Source organism: Centroberyx gerrardi, chromosome 15 (genome assembly GCF_048128805.1).
Source record: "Centroberyx gerrardi isolate f3 chromosome 15, fCenGer3.hap1.cur.20231027, whole genome shotgun sequence".
NCBI classification, from domain to species: Eukaryota; Metazoa; Chordata; class Actinopteri; order Beryciformes; family Berycidae; genus Centroberyx; species Centroberyx gerrardi.
The window spans coordinates 20,988,036-21,008,470 of NC_136011.1; the positions used below are offsets into that span (position 1 = coordinate 20,988,036).

General features: G+C 43.5%; 1 protein-coding gene across 1 annotated transcript in view; it reads left to right on the top strand.

The window, feature by feature from the left end:
• Nucleotides 1–518: 518 nt before the first annotated feature.
• The window catches only part of camkmt (calmodulin-lysine N-methyltransferase), a 106,304-nt gene continuing 86,387 nt past the window's right edge, over nucleotides 519–20,435 (top strand). The window contains exons 1-3 of the mRNA XM_071905085.2: nucleotides 519–738; nucleotides 2,079–2,257; nucleotides 4,247–4,311. Of these exons, the coding sequence (XP_071761186.1) occupies nucleotides 577–738; nucleotides 2,079–2,257; nucleotides 4,247–4,311 (406 nt within the window). The 5' untranslated portion in view covers nucleotides 519–576. The remainder of the gene's footprint in view (nucleotides 739–2,078; nucleotides 2,258–4,246; nucleotides 4,312–20,435) is intronic.

The window sequence follows — 20,435 nt, forward strand, 5'->3', positions numbered from 1 at the left end:
TTACTTAGGTCATTAACTTGCTAACGTTAGTAATGTGTTATATCAGTGACAACAGCTAGCAGTCATATCCAGGACTGTAATTCCTACACGTTTCATTTGGCAAACAAGCATTATATTCCAGTTGGTGATGTTTATGTATCTTCTTCAAATCCATAACGTTACATCTAAAACACGAAGCTATTTCACTGGTGACAGCGGATAAGTACACATGCACGTGCAGGAATTCCTAAACAAAACCCGCTGTGGTGACGTCGAAAGCAATGCCAGACCAAAATAATCAAACCCAGACATGCGCACGATGAGTTTGTAACGGAAAACCCAACACGATTATGTCGGCGATGCATTGCGATGTCTCGAATGACAAGAGTGTACGGAAGTAGCGTGTACCCATTGTGGTGGTAACAGGTGATTGCAGTCCACATCTATGAACATTTCTGCACTGGTGTAGATTGCAGCAAGCCATATTTTTGTATTGCCCAATTGCTACTGCTAAAATATACGATACACTGTGACAGCTATAGAGGCAGTACATTTGTTTACATTTTCTATTTTTCCGCCAAGAACTTCGAGGATAAAATGGAGAGGGAATTGACACGGAGTGCAGAAAAGATCGAACCGGCTTCCTCGTCTTTGCTCGAAAATTTTAAGAAAGACACCGGTGCCGCTAACCACCATTCCTCCCTGGTTGCGAACCCTGGTACTGATGTGGCCCGAGCGAGATGGACTCTACTACGACAGGTAACGTTATCCTAAAAGCTAGTATAACCTCATGCACCTATCATGGTTTGTTAATAGATCTCTGTTAACAGTCACGAATCCATTTGCGAAATGTGTTACATGGTAAACATGAAATGTGGTTGTTGTTGAACACCTGGTAACCGCCTGTAAAACATGACTGTTTCAATATGACAGGAGCGTATTTCTCAGGAATGTTGATTCATCAGCACTCTGATTTGCTTGCCATATATCATAACATCCATCAAACATTAATTATAAACAAACAACTATTACTCCCAACTGTACACTAACTCTGTCATTGGGTCGCTAGGTCAAGGATTTCATATGCAGCTTCCTCTCACTTCTGGCTACAGACTGTTAGGACAGTGTACACTGTAACACTACCCAAGGTCTTCCACTTTTTTCCATACATGGGCATTCCACAGTTGCACTTGGCTGGCAAAAAAAGCACTCTGCAAAGAGGCCATCTTGCATTCCGCTGCTCTTTCCCCTGGCACTGTAATGCATGAATTCCACCAGGGTTCACTGAGTGTTGTCATTTGCATCAGGGAATTAATACACACATACACACTCCACTTGTGTGTTCCATCTCAAGAGACAAATATGATGAATAATGTTGTTTGAAACACAAATTTACAACACATGTATAACAGTTTCCTTCTGCACACAATGGACTACATTCAGTATCATAATGTCAAAGACAACAGCTTAGGGTAGGTCTTCAGGTGTCTTCTGACCAGCCACCGACAACTGAACATTGGCAGGATCAGTTTCAGGTAAAACAATGACCTGTGACTAGAGAAGAAAGACCTCTATCTCCTAAATGCACATTAGAGCAGGGCTCCATTATCTTTCTCTGTGTTTGATCAGGGTGGATTTGGATTTGTCTCTGCAAATATAGTACATTCAGATGGAAAGTAGCAGTGAAATAATTTGGTGAAAAAGTGTCAGATTTCATTTCATTTCATGTACCTTAATGTTTACAACAGTGCAGACATACATGATAATCCACTTTAAAATAAATTTGACAATGAGGAAAAAAACATAAAGCGTCATTCAGGTTGTGGACTTTTGTTTGCAACCTGGGAAGCCATATGCACATGTCCATGAGAAATGGAAAATTTGTAATTTAATACTGTTGAAAATGTCGGTCACTTCCATGTGTAAATGTCACAGAGAGTCTTTCTGAAAGAACTCTTGTCCGTTGGACTGAAAAGTCAGTGGTCACATAGCCCTAGTACAGAAATTGCCATTCATTGTCTTCCCTTTAGTTTATCTATCTTCTGTCTTTCATCCTTCATCCCTCCTTCTCTCCACTCCCACCCTCCTCTCTTTCTCAGGTGCTACGTCAGAAGCAGATGGACAATCCAGAGGTCAAGCAGGTGTCTGTCCGCAGGTTTGCCACCTTTGACCTTTTCACCAGGAAAAGGCTTGTGACCCAAGACCCTAGTGACACCACAGATGGCCAGTGGGTGGAGTACAGAAGTGTCTCCTTTCCTGAGTACCGTGCCTTACTCAGGTACACACACATGAACGCACACACATAGGACCCTGATTTTGTGCCGGCACAGATCAAGTGCAGTGACCTTGCACAAGTGAAGTGGCAATTTCATTGGGTGCAATCAGATTATTTCCCACCTGTTCCCTTTGAGTAATTTTGAACTGGGCAGCGGAGCGCACTAGAGGGTACAGTCAATACAAATGAGGTGGCGCAGTGCAATTTTGGTATCAATAATTATGTTTGTTCCTCCACCTTCTCAAACCACATTGAGTGGGCCACACTGCCGTTCTGTGCTGTTTTTGTGGCCTTAGTTGGCGATGGCGCACGTGTATATAGACCTCTCCAAAAACACAAGAACCCCTTTTATGTATGTTATCTTTGTCTGTTTCACTTTGATAGAAATTTGATAGAGAGTCTTTCAGTTGATGAAATCCCTATAGCCATCCAAAAGCAGCAGGACAGGTGTGCCTTCTACCTGCAGCCTATAATTTGAGGTATGTGGTGTCATTTTCAAAGGGCTGCGCAATTGTGCACGTCTCAACCAATGTGGGTACCTTGATCAAATCTTGCGCAACTAGCACCATGCTCTTGCAAAATAGGTACACAAACTTTACGGTGCTTTGTGCACACCAAACTGGCTGGCTGTAACTCAGTATTCCGCACAGCTTCCAAGTTTATACAGTGCAGCTGCCACTGTGATCAGCAAGGGTACAGGAGTATGGAGTATGGACGGTGGCATCCTGGGGAGACATTGGATACAGTAGTTCACTTAGATCCATTCTAAAGTTCTCTCTCCACTCTACATCACTGGTCTCCCTCAGGACCACCCGCTGCCACTAATCCTTACTCTGTATCCTCATCCAAAAACGCCAGGGTGCATGCGTCGTGTCCTTCTTTCCAGTAGATCTCCCAAAAAGAGATTGGCTTATGGCTGCAATGAACAACATGATCAATCATGGCTGTAATTGTTTAGGTGATCTTTCTTTGTGGCAAGACAGGAAACAAGTTTATAAAAAAAAAAAAGCTTCCCACAGTTCTCTCTGGATAAAAGGGTGTTAAAGGGAGCTGTCAGTTTATGCAATCATGTAAACGGCTTAATCGGACTATTGCCTTACTCACAGTATTGGTATATATGGAATAGTTGCATTATTTTGTGCATGTAAATGCAACCAATGACTAACTGAATGCAACCTTTAATTTAATCACCTAAAGACAGACAGTACAGACAACTGACAAAATAATGGAAACACATTATATTGTTTTACAAAGTTATTTGTATCTGCACATGTGGCTATTGTGTGAATCATTGTCTTCCAACATAATACTGTCAATGCACATCATTACACATGGAGGACATCACGACAGGGATTTCAGTGTCTCCAAAAACGTGAGTTCAACTCAAAATGGGACATCATCTGCCCTTAGTGGCATATTTGGGGTGTGGTATATTCATGAATTGTGACTCTGCACCTCCCAGACAAGGACATTAGTTTCTTCTTGAGAGAAGCTTTTTATGGCACAGCCAGTCTGGATTTAATGAAAATAGGGCCCATGTACACATACGCAGATGCCACACAGGTATTCGGGTAAATCGGAAAACACTAGAATAGATTTAAACTTGTGTTTTGGAATTTGAAGCCAAAGAAAGTATTTGAAAGCCTGTGTTTTTAACTTGAACCCAAAGAAGAGAGTCACCAATGTGCAAAAATGTTTGAATACATTTGCAATAATGTGACACAATTTTTTTTGCACATGTAATTTTGCACTTGAATACTTCTTTTAAAATGCAGCTACAACTCACTGAATGAACGAATTACAATGAAACTCTGAAACTCTTCTTTTGACACTCCTCTTAGGAGTCGTCTGGGTCAAAACAGATTTGCAAACTTGGAAGGGAGAACAATGCCATCAATTTAGAACTTTTTGTCTTGTTTTACCGTCTATTAGGAAAACAGGACAAGTATTCTCCCAAGCCATTGTATAATCTTCCATATTCTTGTTTCTCAGGGATAACCTGGGGCCTCTCAGAGTAGATGAAGTGCTCAACAGTTTTGACAACACCGGTAATGTCTGTAAGTACATCTCCTACTTTACTATGTGTATCTGTATTTGTACTCTGTGTGTGTGTGTGTGTGTGTGTGTGCATGTGAGCGTGCTTACATGGAGATAGTTTTACCAGCGCTGCTCCTTGACTTTTATCCTATCCTGACACAAACACACACACACACATACACACACACACACACACACACACACACACACACACACCAACTACAACTTTGAGTTAGCTTCATGCTGTGTGCTGTTAGTGTTTGATTGATGGTTTGATGTAGGTGGTTTGATTCCATCGCTGGGAATGGGATTGTTTCTCTTGTGTGGCTCCTACAACAGTTTATCATGTGCTCATTCCTCCCAACTACCTTCAAATGTCCTTTAGAAGGAGAGTGGGCAGCAGTCTTCAAGTTGCTTCAGCAGACAGTGATGAGTGGTTTGTCAGAAAGGAGAGAGCATGACACGAGCAGGGATTAGTACACACTCTATGATGCGGAGTGGAGTAGCATGACCTGAAACGCAAGAGCCTTGATTTCACCTTCATTCCTTAAAGATGTTTGAGTTTACTCCAAGTTCAGTTTAATTCAATCTAAGTCTGTTTTGTTCAATTTAATACTTACTCCTTCCAGAGTAGCAACAGAAATACATTCATAGAAGCATTTCAACTAGACATGCAGGGCTGCTGGTTACATGTGACATCATGGGTCAAAATTAAACAGCGATATCCATTCAACCACCCGCAAAATCTGAAGTTTTAGGTCACAATTCAGTTAAGTGGATTACATAATGAGATTACAAGAATACTTTTAGCGTGCAAATTAAATCTGAGTACACCTGCATTTCTTTAGCATTAGTTATACTTTGGTTAATTAGTGAGTTATAGTCATGCATCATTGAAAACTGCAGTTATACAAAATGATGTTACGATACTGGTTTAGCCTCACGGGCCTACTCTACTGACACCATGCGTGTGTTTGATCCCCTTTAAATCATTATAAACCGGGGCGCCTTCCCGCAGCGACCCGGGTTCGAATCCAGCCCGCGGTCATTTGCTGCATGTCCTCCCCTCTCTCGCTCCCATACCTTCCTGTCTCTCTCTCACACTGTCTCTATCAATAAAGCATAAAATGCCTAAAATAAATCTTTAAATCATTATAAACCTATTTCTGTGCAAATCCATCCTCACGGGCATGTGATGGTTTTTGACAAAGGTCATGGGTCAGCGTTAACCAACCAGATGGCTCCACAGGAGCCAGGGTCAGAGGTGAAGGCCATGGCTAGGGGCTATTCCACTACAAACTGGGATCAGCCCATATAAGTCATGACAGAGCACAGTGGCAGCTCTCATTCCAACCTGCTAGAACGGATAATCCCTTTTCTCTAGGAGGAGACAATAGGATCGATACTTTTTTTCATTTGGAGATGGAAGAAAAGGGAGAGGACATCATGTTTTTGGCTCTGCCTTGTGGCACTCTAGAGGTCTTCACTGTGTTCCTGTGTCACTTACTGCTATCTCATAACCTTTCTCCTTCTCTCTGTCCCGTTTGTATGTTTATATGGGTCTCCCATAACTCCTCCCTCACTCCACACATCCCATGACTGCTTATAGCCCTTACCCCCTCCATCCCTCTTTCCCATCCTCCCCTTCTCTCCACTTCCTCTCTTCCACCCCTCCACCCCTCCACCCCCCTCTCCTCCCAGCTGGAGGTGTGCTTGGCCAGATGGGTAACTGAGTTCCTGACCTGGCCAGTGGATTAGCACAGCCGGAGATGGGGAGGGTAGAGGAGGGGAGAAGAGAAAAGGGGAGAAGAGGAGAGGGTAGGTGGGCATGCCAGAGGTGGTGTGTGTGTGTGTGTGTGTGTGTGTGTGGGTGTGGGTGTGGGGAGTGGAGACTAGCAAGGGGACCCCGTTCCTCAGACAATGAGCCAGCCATCTCCCTCCTGTCCTCCATCCCTCCCTCCTTCTGTCCCCCTCTCTCTGTCAGAGACTTTCGGGGGGAGATGTTTGGGGCTAGTAATGCGTGAGATCAATTAGGATTGGTTGAGAGGAGGCTCTGAAAGGCCCAGAGGTGACCCTGTCAGAGCCCTGGGGTATGTGTGTGGGGGTGGGGGGCAGAGAAAAAGACCCTCTAAACACACACACACACACACACACACACACACACACACACACACACACACACACCTACCTATGTGTGTACATGTTCACAAACATACACAGCCATGCACCTATGCGTGCATACACAAACACAGCCACACACACACATACACACTGCTCCCATGATCAATCCCATTCCAACTTTTCCACTATCTTGGTAATCCTCCACCCCTGAGGTGTGGACAAGCCCAAATCCTAGGGGTCCTTGTCTTCCTGAATAGCGGGCTAAAACGCCTGGCCGGATTAGCCCGCTGCCTCCAAAATGTGTGGACTCAGCTTAAAACTGTCCCCCCATAACCCTCTCTCCAGGCTATTGTGTTTGTCCCACCACTGCGCTCGTATGTGAACAATATGTTGTTTCATGAGGTGACGATAAGCTGGAGTCAACGGTTTCATGTCAAGACCAGAAGAGCAGGGGAGGAGTCTCAAAGAAGATGTTTTTGAAAATGGAGGGGGCCGACTTCTGACGGAGTTTTTGTAGTACAGAGCTTACCATTCTCCACATCTAATGTCTTTGGTGAAAGATATGTATCTCAGATGACATCATTTCCCTGAGAAGGCCTGAGCAAAATAGTAGACAACGTACCATTTTTAATATGTGGGATAATATAAAGTGCGCTACACTTATCTTTTAAGAGATGTGTCCATCTTGTATAGGCCATTTATTTGTCTGGAACGATTAATCAAACCCACCTCAAATATTTGAAACCTTAAAACATAACTCAACATTTAAAGGAGAATACTAGTGTCATTTAGAGCTATAGCCCATTTACTATAGTCTACATCTAATTTACATTTCCCCCAATCACTTTGCAATGCATGCCATATGTAATTAGATTTTTAACATTTACTTGTTTTTTGTCATTTGTAGAATAAAAATGACAAAGTTTATGGTGTCAAACCTAGTTTGAAATTAACTGCTGTCCCGGCTAACAAAGAAACCCTAAATAAAAAGACATGGATGTGACAATTACGTTTGTAAGGCGACATATTTTGAGGGATTATTTCCTGACAGAGACTTTCATTTCTCCCTGTGGGTGTCAGGTGATTGACAGTAAGCAGAGCGGAACTTAATGCAGGCACTCAACTTGGGCACAGTGAAATAATGATAAAACAGAAACTGTGACAAAACCAAATTAAGGCTTCGTGTTTACCATGATGGATTATCTAGTTTGGGCAGTTTTCAAGTCCGGGTACAAAGTTTTTCATACTGTAAGAATGAACGGCCGCAAATAGCTTCTTATGAAGGTAGGAAAACGAGATATCTACAACTATGCTGACTGTGTGCAGACACCAGCAGGGATAATGTAAAGGAGAGGGGCAAGATAGATGATTGGCACAAACTTATTGGCACGATATTATCATTTAAGTCCTCATGGCTGTTACCATCTGATTAAAATTGAAATGAATCTGAAATAAATCTATTGGTGCCATACAATGTAAATTCAAACAAAAAGGGTTACATATTGTCAATACAGCCAGTAAACTGTTGGGCCGATTTCAGATTGGGCCTGATCACTCTGAACTTTTTGAACTCTGAACTTTTGACCTTCCTAGTTCTTTAGCTGACAGTGAGGGCTTGTAATTGTAAGAGGGGGCTTTATAAGGGCGTTGTTGGGGGTTTTAGGGGTGCTTGTTTCCTGCTAGGGATCAGGATTTTAGGACACAATACAGGCCCTTAGGGTTGGCTGACTAAGAATGCGTCAGAGGAGGTGTGTGTGGGTTTGTGTGTGTGTGGGAGGGGTTATGTGTGTATGTTGAGAGGGTTTAGTCTTAGAGGTTGTTGACATTGCAGGGCTTTTGGTAAGAGCTTGTTGGGCTCTGGGGTTACTTGTTGGGTTCATGTCACAGGCAAAGACTACAGACATGGGCCAATGTGCCCATGCACGTAACACACACACACACACACACACACACACACACACACACACACACACACACACACACACACACACACACACACACAGTCATGCTGTGTGTTGGTGGTTGGAGTCCTATATTGGTGGCCATAAATGGAGTTCAGACCCATTCAGAGCAATGCTTTTCCTGTGTGTGTGTGTGTGCGTGCGTGCGTGTGTGTGCGTGCGTGTGTGTGTGTGCGTGTGTGTGTGTGTGTGTGTGTTCCAAGCAGCCTAATGAAGCTTAATAGAGCCTTCCATACTGCAGCTGTCATTGTCTGAATGGCAACTAGCTTTTCAGCCTCTCAGTCATCCCCATTATCTCCCACAGACTTCACCTATCACTCCCACTGGTAAATACTATAAGCCCAAATTGTGTGTGTGTGTGTGTGTGTGTGTGTGTGTGTGGGGGGGGGGGGGGGGGGGGGGGGGGGGGTTTGGTGTTTATGCTGGTATGGGTGTTGTTTGTGTGAGTGTATGAGTATTTGTTGGGACCCAAAACATGGGTCCCAACAAACCAGATCCAACTCACTGCTTCCTGCTGAATTGGTGATTAGCTGCGTGGGTGAGAGACACAGAGAGATAGAAGAGGAGAGAGAGGAGAAAGAGGCATAGAGGACAGGGGATTAATGGGGGCATGGATAACATTTTTAGTGTTTGAACTGGACCCAGAAACACCCTATCAAATAAGCCAATTATGACTGACTATACACAGATGACAGCCTTGTGTCCCTGTCACTTCCCATTGCAGCGTCGGACAGGTGTGTGTGTGTGTGTGTGTGTGTGTGTGTTTGTGTTTCTGTATCCAAATTGGCTCTGTCACAGACATGTATGTGTGTTTTATGTGTTGCACCAGTGTCTGAGTGTTGTTGTTAGTGACTGTGTGTGTGTGTGTGTGTGTGCGTGTGCATGTGTGTATGTTTTAATAGGTGCCCCCCGTAGCCTCCCCTTGTGCCAAGCCTTTAGCGGGGCCCTGTTTGCATAATTATGTTAATTCACTGTGCCATAGTGCTAATTAGACCTTGTTAGACAATAGCGCTAGACTGGGAGCTGGCAGGCATGCACAAACACATACACACACACACACACATGCTCAGACTGTTGTGTCAGTGACAAGGTTTGTGGTCCCCCTCTGCGCTGTTTATAGCATGCTCTCTATAGAAGTGGTTCTCAACTGGTGCGCTGTAAGCTAAGCTCAGGTGTCCCTTTCGATTTAGATTCAATGGAAAGAAATTCAATGTGAAACAAAATAGTACATGAACTTCCTTAGAATCTAATGAAATTGGCCCATGCCCGTTTTTCCTTGCCTCAAAGTTAATGCAGAAGTTAATGCAGATTGTTCTAAGTTCTAAATTCTCAGTTCTCAATTCTAAAGATAAGCCACTTAATGAATTGATTCACATAAAAAAGAATTTACACCAACTGTGCCTTGGCATTTTTTGTCTCATGGTGTGCAAGACATGTCTGACTAACAGGCTTCAGGAGAGCTTAAGTAGATGGCTTCAGATGTTGGAAATGAACGATAATTAAACTATAATTAATTAACTAAATGAACTACACTACCTGCCTCGCATTAAATGACCAAATCAACTGTTTTGCAGTTGCAGATTGATTTTACATGACACTGGTGCTTGCCCGGAGCATGTGACCGTCAGCCACTGTTGTTTAGCATGCTGGGAGATTTTATCAAAATCTGCATTTTCTCAGACGGTGTAATGACTTTTTGAGCAGCCGCGGTTTGTGATGAAAAGGCTACTGCAAAGTGAGAGAGTGGTCGATAAATGTGAGAAGCCGCTCAGTTGTCAGCTCTCTACTGCACAGTAACTGTTTCCCTTAACTTTTTGTCAGTCGGGGATGTGGGTAGTTTTGGTGCTGGAAACAGGGTTTGCTCCATACTTATTCCCTTAATTTTATTGACTGTTGTGGTTTTAAAATGCCTCTTTTTTGGATAGTTATATCATATTGAATTACATACTGTATTGTCCTATATTTGTTTGTGTTGGGTGAGCAATACGATCATATGATAGCCTTTATGACTGACTTGCAGCAGTGGTTGAGTTAATGAATGTAGAGGAAACATTTATGGTAGACATTAAGCAGATTGTTCAACAAGTTTCAAAAAGCCTAGGGAATCATACCAGGCATAATTAAATGCCATTTGTTAGAAATGTATATTATTTGCTATTTTTGTATGTTCTGTACTATTAGAGTAAAATAACAGATTTAAACGCTGTTGTTTCAGAGCTTATTTAGCCAATGCCACAGTGATTGTTTCTTAGTCTGTAATTTAACCACTGAACATGAAAGGACAGTCGCACAGTAAGTGGATGTGGCTCTTATGGTATGCGTGTGTGTGTGTGTGTGTGTGTGCATGCGCGAGTGTGCATTTAGTGTGTGTGTGTGTGTGTGTGTGTGTGTGTCACTGTGCTGTGGTGGGGTGGGGGTCGGGCGTAGTGTAAGTAAGACTTGAGTGGCTTTAGGGCACATTGGAAGAGTTGCCGCTTGACTTAATTGAAAGTAATTGTTTTTCCCTTCTGAAGCCTTGTCTCCTCCATCCGTTCATCAGAGGAAACAAGGAAGAGGGATTTGCCTACAAGGTATGAAGTAGTGTGGGGTGCGAGAAGCTTCTCGACACTCGGGAAGTAAACAGTCTCCACTCTATGTCCGAAAACAACTTGACGCTAATATGCAGACACAGGCATAAACATGCATGCTCACACACACACACACACACACACACACACACACACACACACACACACACACACACCAGACATTCCCTGCAGTAACCCACCCTTATGACTTTGAGCACAATAGGGATTGAAGGTGAGCTGTTGGGTGTAATTTTGCTTAGGGAGTCCTCTCCCATTATAGACTGCAGTTGATTATGTGTGTACGAGCATGACTGTGAGTTTGTGTGTGTGTGTGTGTGTGTGTGTGTGTGTGTGTGTGTGTGTGTGTGTATGTGTGTCCACATGCGTGTGCACGTGTGCACTATTACCAGTAAGCGGTGGGATTAAGTTCAGGAAATGAGTAGAGCGTTAAAGGGTGCTTCCCTGCCCAGTGCTCCTGCATTGTCACCACTGCTAATACTCAGCTAATTACAAAGACATACTTTAACAGCAAGCTCAGCCTGTAACCCCCCATGTCTCCCCGCTTCGTTCCCTCCCTTTCTTAGGTTACCCCCTCACCCTGGAATTAAGGGACGAAATGAAAGAGGGAAAGAAAAAAGAAAGAGTAATAACAGGTCTTTCCCCTCCCTAAAAGCTCACCCTCCCTCTGGACGGATACAATTATTGGATTTTTCTCCATTTAAGTCACCCAACCCCTATGTGCCCCTCCCCGCCATGCCCCCTATGGTGGCTAAGCTCAACCTACACTGGCCCCTCCGACCCATGTAACACACACACAGACACACGCACCGAGAGAGAGAGCGAGAGAGAGCAAACAATTCCAATGAGTTGTGCTTAACACTTGGAATATCTCGTCATCTAATACGCCAAATCAGGTCATAAGTTGTTCTCCATCTACTTGTCAGCTGTCGAGCTCTTCTAGCATGAATATGTGTGTTTAAAAAATATATATATATGAGTATATTCAGCCAAGCAGTTTGGACAATGACGTGCTCCAACCATGCTGCTAATTCCCATAAAGCACAGCTAGCCATGCTTTATTGGTTGCTATGCCAACTCTTTTGGTAACCAGGGAGCTAGTTAGGGATCTTTCTTGTTTTGTTTTCCCCCACTTTTTTAAAATTGCCATTTATGTATGGTACTTTGAAGAAAACCTTTTTGACATTACAAATGCATAACCATTGTTTCAAAGCCATAACACCTTTGAAGACATTCTTTGCTGTGATTATAGCGGTACTTGGCTGCCTGGCGTATCTTTTTTTCATCACTGTCCTTCCTACAGTCACAGTAAACAATGCCCTCTTGGGTATTCTTGCTAGAAAGATGCACAGCACATTTAGTAGAGAGTGGCACAAAGTTACAGGACTTTAGGTGACAGAACATTATATACACACTGTTTTCATGCTGCTTCTTGAGGTGGGTTGAGTCATAGTGGAGAAGTATAATGCAAAATACCTTGAGGGATTTAAATGAGCTATTTAACTTGCACTGCAAAATAATGGGAGGAGGGAAACCACTTGTAATGCAGAATGTAAGAAAATGTATTCACGCTTAACATCACAAAAAACTTTGTAACACTGACAATATAATCCATGTATGTTTTGTTTTTCAATTCTGTACATGTGTTGTACTGTGTGTACAATTAGTGTGTGTGTGTACATAAGTGAATGTGGTGAGCGTGCTTCCATTAGAGAGCTAAGTGATTAGTGCATGGTAGTTAATTAGGCCCTCCTCTCTCTTGTACCCATGGAGTGCACCACTGTGTACTCCCAATGGCACGTGCTCACATGCATGTGTGTGTGTGTTTGTGCCTTTGTGCGCTTATGTGTGTGAATGTCCCTGATGATGTTTTAAAACAAATAGATGATTAATGTGATTAGTGTGTTGGTCGGGGACTGGAACAGCTAAATGGCTACCTAGGCATATGGGACTAGGCTATGGCTCCACTCCAAACACTCAATATGTGTGAGTGTGTTTGTGTGTGTGTCTGTGTGTGTGTGTGTATCATTGGTGTCAGCGTCTGTGTCAGTGTTCCCTAGTGTTGCATTGGTTTGGCCTATTTCACCTGCTGTAATGTTATCCAGAATTATTCTGCAGTTCTTAACGCGTTTCTGTTGCTAGCCTTTTTATGCGGTGAAATAAATACCTATTTCACATTAAACGACACAAAACCTTAAGTCACTTGTGCTTTCTTTTAAAAAGTTTTGCCTCTCCCAATAGACTTCATGCCTCTGCCCTCCTCCGCTTGAAGAAAAGAAAGATCATTTGAGCGAGGGAGCAGCCGCCAATCTGTCAGGCTCCAACCTGTCAACGTGTCTTTGCCGTAGCTGCTAATGTGTTTGCTATTGAGCTAAAGAGCCATTAACTCGCTTAGTGACTCACCATATAGCATTAGCGCGCAAACTGCTACAGTCACTTGTTCACTCTGTCAATCTCACGCTCTGTCTCCAGACTCCTCAAATAGCCCATAGGGACATTTAGCTGTCAGTTGGCCACAGTGCTAACGCTAAAGTAGGTGTTGACGCTAATGGGAGTGCTAAATGCTAATGCGGGCTAGCGCAGGCCTCTGAGGGAGAAGCTAACTGATTTTCAAGTGGCCCCCTGAGAGTCTGCCCTAATCAGTAACTAGCTGTAGCCTCTCTCTGGGGCTCCGGGCTGCAGGGAGGGAAGCTGCTGCAACTGTGCTAACTGCAATAGCCGTCTTGTAGCTTTACTCTTTCTCTCTATAAGTTTTCATTTTAGAACATTACTGGAGAGGTTTAAATAAGTGGGCCATTTTGTCTGTGTGGACGACATTAGGAAGACTAAAAGAAAGAAACAACATCAACCAAACATATCCCCAGGGCTCTCGTATTAGACAAAAAGCCGTCTTAATTGACAATTCGGTTTTCATTGTTTTTCTTTTGGTTATGAAAGAAGTCATTTCATGTCTTTTGATGAGTTTTAGGCCTATTTCATTGGTTCCCTATCGCACACAAATGCACTCACACACACACACACACACACACACACACACACACACATACTCAAACACACAGATACACGCTCTCCTTTCCCTCTATCCGTCTGTCCACAGCAGGCCATGGCGCGACAGGCCTTTGTGTTTGTCCAGTGAGCCTGAAATTCTCTCTCTCTCTCTCTCTCTCTCACTCTCTCTCTCTCTCTCTCTCTCTCTCTCTCTCACACACAGAAAGTGAACAGAGGAAAGAGAGAGAAGGGAGACATTAGATGGGTGTAGTCATTGTGTTGTGGAGATCCCTACACTTAATCATAAGACCCTGGACTTTCCCAGTAAACTGATATGGCAGGCAAAAGCTATTAGAGCCACATGTGGAAAAGCCACATTTTGCACCGTAACACGATATTTCACTTAAAATATTTTTATCATCGGCAGCCCTGAGGATCCCCTCACTGACACATTTGTGCTTTTTTCCCAGCTCTCATGACTATAATGAACAGCCAAAATGACATTTTGAAAAGCGCGATTTGGGTCAAAGAATGAAATAATTTCACATTTAACGTCTATATTTCATTGCAGACTCCTCCTTGATGTAGCTTCCTTTTCAGTGGTGGTGACTACAGGCCCTCAGACAATATTAGTAGGTGACCACTCATGGACGGCGATTGAAGTGTGTACGCTAAAAAAAAAAATAGTTTTTTTCAAAAGTAAAATAGTCAGGTTTCAAGTCAAGTTTATTTATAAAGCCCTGCATGTCTGGAAGGGCTTTACATATTATATCATATACCATACTACATCACCATACTACATCACATGCCATATACCATACTACATCATATACATGCCATATACCATACTACATCAAACACACTCACATTCACACCTAGGAGCAATTTTAGAGTGTCCAATTCACCTGACCTGCATGTCTTTAACAAACAGAAATCCTTTCAGATAGCTAAGAGAGGAGTAAAAGGGGAAAAAGACAAAAACAGGGAGAGTTGACACCCCTTCCTTTCCCTCTGCTGCACCCCACCCTCCTTCCCTTATATTCAGCGATGGAGGAGTAACACAGGCCCTGCTGTACTGCTAGGTCCTGATGTTGACGTACAAGAATGATTTTTCAAGGCTCTGTTTTTTCAAATAGACAGTTGAGAACACACACACACACACACACACACACACACACACATCTGTCGAGCCCATCTGCCTTAGCAAGAGAAGAATATAGTGTGTGTGTGTGTGTGTGTACTCTATATGTAAGTGTGTGTGGGTGTGTCTCAGTAGGGGCAGAGGGGATTACAGGAGGATTGGTGTGCAACCAGGTTTCTAGACGGATCCCCTCCAAACTCTCCTCGCTGCCCCACTGGGCCTTTCATCATGTGTGTGTGTGTGTGTGTGTGTGTGTGTTCAGGGCTGGCGCCGGAGAGGGAGGGTCAAGTGCAGGATCACAGATGGAGACATTATGTTTCAGTAATACTCTACCTCTTCCTCCCTCCCTCTCTGGCTTTCTCCCTCTCCCTTTCTCTTTCTCTTTCTACGTCTTTATCTGCCTTTTCACTTCCTTGCTCCCTCTATCCTTCTCTTCCCCTTGTTGGGGTTGTAATGATACCTTAAAAACTTGATTTAGTCAAAAAAAGACTACTTCTTCATTGATTTCTGTTTGCTAGAAATAAGCCACAGAGCAAGCTAATGGCACAAACTGATTATGACAGCTGCCAGTTGTTTTTCTCGTTTGCCATGTCATCATATATTATATTCTATAAAAATCAGACTTTCAGAATTTTTTCCATGTCCATTAATGGGACCCACATATGTTTTGTATGTTATTCACTGTGAATAGTGCTGTTTATGATGTTTTAACACTTCTGAACTTTTGACTTTTTTAACTAGTTCTTAGACCCTTCAAATTTGTGTAAAAACAATCACACACCCTGTCTCTTACTCACAATTAAACGTTTAATTAAAAGACAAAAAAAATGCTTTAAGATTTGGCTGAACAACTGGTGTAAATCTACCAAACAGTCTGTGAAGCTTCTTTCATGTAGCCGACATACTGGATGGGTAAAAAGATGTCTCCCTCCTCACTGTAAGACAGCTGTAGCTCGCTAGGCTAGTGGTACAGGTTCTAATTTTCTCTACCTGTGCTCCTGCTGCCATCCCTCCCTCCCTCTTTCATTGCCTTCCTCCCTCTCTGCTGTGCTTCTTCCCTCCCTCTCTGCCTTCCCCTCTCTCTCTCTCTCCACCCACCAATGATTGCACAATCTTCCCATCACCACCACAATCATAACAGCCCCGAGTCTGTGCCAATGTAGAACCACTGCCAATGTGCACGCACACACACGCACACACACACACACACACACACACACACACACACACACACACACACACACACACACACGTGTCCTGGAGGAGCAATACAGTTGGAGCTTTTATGCTGCTTTCCCAAGTGGCTGTTTTTGAGCGCAGCCACAATGGAGGGCCTAATGTGGATTTGTTTAGAGAGCTGGTTAATTGGAGTGGGATGCTCTAATTGCACCTCTTTTATGGTGTGTGTGTGTGTGTATGTATGTGTGTGTGTGAGTGTCACCTGGCCTTTGTTTGGACTGTGTGTGGGAAAACATTTGCTCAGCTATAACTACACTACACAAACACTGTAAGCTACATAACGCACACATAAGGGGTGTGAAGTGTTTGAGTACAGAGAGACACAGACAGAGAGAGAGAGAGAGAGAGAGAAAGAGAATACATGAATACTGTCCCTTTATAATATGCAACTATAAGCTACTGTATGTGTGTTGGCCCTGCTATATGTGAATACACAGTGTGCATGTGTGTTGTGTGTTTGTATGTGTTTGTGCATGTGTGTCTGTACAGTATATATCTCTCTTTTTCTCTCTGCCGGTGGTTTTCCCCAGTTGGGGGTGCTCTAAGTCTTTGTATGACTCAACTACTGGCTGATGTTTGTGCGAGTGTGTGTGTGTGTGTGTGTGTGTGTGTGTGTGTTTTCATGGATCTGTGCCCTAGCTGTTTGCATATCTGAGCTAGTACTTGCCAGTGTGGCCTCTGTGTTGTCATACCAGGATGTCCTGGCATGTTTTTTTAAAGAGGCACACCAACGCACTCCAACACCTTTTCACAGACACAGAGACCTACACACAGTATTTTAATATAACAGTGATAGTTTTCAGAGATCCTGAGCAGGCAACCAGCAAAGTTGGCTACCCTCAGCAATGCTAGTAGTCAATTGTTAACTTTTCATTTCCTCAGCCTGACCAATATAATGTAATAAAATATAATATCATATAATGATGCTTAAAAGTCAAACGTTTAAGTTGAAAGTATAAAGTTTTAAATGAATGTAGAAGACCTTGACCACTCTTTGTGACTTTCTGAGAAACCCAAGCGGCGAGGGGCGAGCTTGATTGTGTTGTCACTCCTATTAACCTTCCACTTTATCCATCTCCCTCTTTTTCTCCATCTCTTCCTTCACTCAATACTGTCCTCTCTCTTTCATCGTCCCTCTCTCTATATCCATTTGTCTTTCCCTCCCTCCCTCCTCTTACTTTCATCTGTCCAGTTCTCTTTCAGTCCCACAGTCTCCACCATCCACTTATGTGATGATTGTGTGTGTGTGTGTGTGTGTGTGTGTGTACCTCTGTGTGAGTGCAAACACATGGCGTGCCCTAAGTGGGCCACAGGCCCATGGCTAATCAATGATCGTCATTTAAGCCCATTCTCATCCTGCAAACACACGAGCGCGCACACACACACACACACACACACACACACACACACACACCACAGTGCTTTGCTAATCAATTGAAAATAAGTGTCATTCACTTTTGCCTGTCTGCAAAAGGACATGGACAGAGAGCTAGGACTGTCTGCCTCTCTATTTATCTCTGTTGGTCTCTATTTCTCTCTCTCTTTCTGTGTGTGTGTGTGTGTGTGTGTGTTTAGTCTTCATTGTTTGGCAGTATGTTTTGTGAGACAAGAGAGTGATCTGTTTTGCCAGTGTAAGTGTATTTGTGGTTGCCTTTCTCTCTGCTTGTGTGTGTGTGTGTGCCTGTGTGTGTGTGTGTGTGTGTGTGTGTGTGTGTGCCTGTGCGCGTGCGTTGACAGGGTCAGTCTAAATGGAGATGTATTATTAGTAACCATTCTGAGTGTGGCCACTATAGTTCTCTAGCAAGGCAATCAGATCACTTAAGAGGCTGCTTGGTCTATGGCCTGAAGCTCCCTGTCTCTCTGTGTGTGCGTCTCTCTCTCTCTCTCCATCCGTTAATGCCCCTCTCCAACATACACAAAACCCCACCAGCAATGGCCATCACCCCTTATCTTCTCTCTCCTCGCCCTCCCTCCTCTCCTCCTCTCTCCCACTCCTACTTCCTGTCCTTTACCTCCACGGGGGAAAACGGACAAGGTCATGAAGATAAACAAAGAAAAGTGAAAGCGGGAGAGAGAGAGGAGGGGAGACGGTGGGGGGAGAGAGAGCTGAAATGAACCATCTCATTTGGACATTAGCCCCCGGGTGGCCTTGGTGAGAGGCTAGCTAGCCTAGCGGATAATGCCCAATTGTGTATGGGGCATTATTTAGCTTCAGTTAGCTGGCCGCTTTGACAAGCTATTACTGGGGAGAATGAAGAGCAGGCTAAACGCAAGACTCTCTCTCTCTGTGTGTGTGTGTGTGTGTGTGTGTGTGTGTGTGTGTGTGTGTGTGAGAGAGTGTGTGTGACTACTGACAGGTGGGTAACTGCCTCTTGGACCCAGCTAGTGGCATAGACATTGCTTTACTTACACATCACTGGTACACGGAGTAGTGTATGCGTGTATGCGTGTATGCGTGTATGCGTGTATGTGTGTGTGTGTGTGTGTGTGTCTTGACAGCATGCTTAGTGGACTGTTTCCATCCATGCGTGATGGGCAACATTACCACAAAGAGTCAGCCCATTGTGCTGAATATGAACCCTGTTCACTTGAGTAGGCTGTTTAGTGAAAGGTCCCTTAAACCCCATGACACTGAGCAGTTTGATAGTGAAACTCCGGGACTTGGTCTGCCATTTTAGCCTGGGATCACAAGTAAACTTTCCTATGAAATACATATCAAATACTATTGAAGAAGATGCAAGGAGAGCTTGATTTAATGTGTTTTCCAAATGATGTGTAATTCTGACAAAATTTTGGCCACTGTGATAATCAATTTGCGCCAATCATACACAGCTAGAATATTTGGAAACAGAGTTTAAACCCTCTACACCCCATAGCGCTAAGAGCGCCCGTCATTTTTAAATCGTTTAAAATGTACCAAAGACTGAAAATCAAGTTATCAGCTTTGTTTTCTATATACTTCAAGTTGTCATCGATGAACCGGAACCGGAAAATATATCTGGTGACACTGAGATGTTTGATTTTCCCCGGGTTTAGTCGTCCTCCACCGGTAGATCTAAAAATGGCTTCACCAGCTAAGCGTCACGCTTTTAAAACCTTCTGGAAGCTGTCAGATTGTGCTGTGAGACAGAACCCGACAGTCATTGACTGCGTTTACATGGACTTGAGTATCCCGGTTATGATCGGGTTTTTGAAGTGTCCCGTTTTTGTGTTTGCGCATGTAAACATCATATCCCGATTTCAGAAACCTGGATAAGCCCTTATCCCGGTTTTGAGAAACCCGATTATGCTAGCTGGAGTAGTCCGAAAGAAACCGGGATACTGTTGCATGTATACATCTTATCCCGGTTTCTGACCGCTGCCGACCACCTACGCAGGCGCGGCTTCAGCCAAGTGACGTAACAGAAAACACAAACAGTGGCGGTGGCAACGAGAGCGTCTCACTTCTGGAGCGATGAGGAAACAGAGTTTTGTCTTTCGGTGATGAAAGAATTAAATATACTTGGCAGTTTAGATGGGAGAAAGCATCGAAATGCTGACCTATTCAAGTCTGTAGTATACAGACTACAAGACGCCGGTTTCCCAACACGTACAGTGGAGCAAGTCAGCTCACAGTGGAAAATACTAAAGAAACATTACTACGTTGCCAAACATCAAAACAAAATAGTCAAATTAATTTAAGGTTAACAGTTACAGAGGAATATCAGATTAACAATTTCAAAATTGCCGGTTTGTGTTGTAAACATCACAGGCGCCTGCGCAAATAGCATGCAGTAATCAGTTACCGGGATACTATAGATAGTATTTATCATGTATACGGGGATATGAATAACCAGATTTCTCTGTGTTCCGTGTAAACGCCATATCCCAAATATGATCAAAACCGGGATAAGCCTCATAACCGGGATACTCAAGCCCATATAAACGCAGTCATTGTTGCTCAGATCATTTAGTTATTGTTTATACCAGGTGGTGATAGCCTATCTATTCACCAAATGTTGAACATGCCCATCTTCCCTCCTGAATCACATCCTCTGGCCCAGACCTTCCTCCTCTACTGGCTCCGGTATGTTCTTGTGTTGAAGTAAAACAAAAATATTCTCTCTACC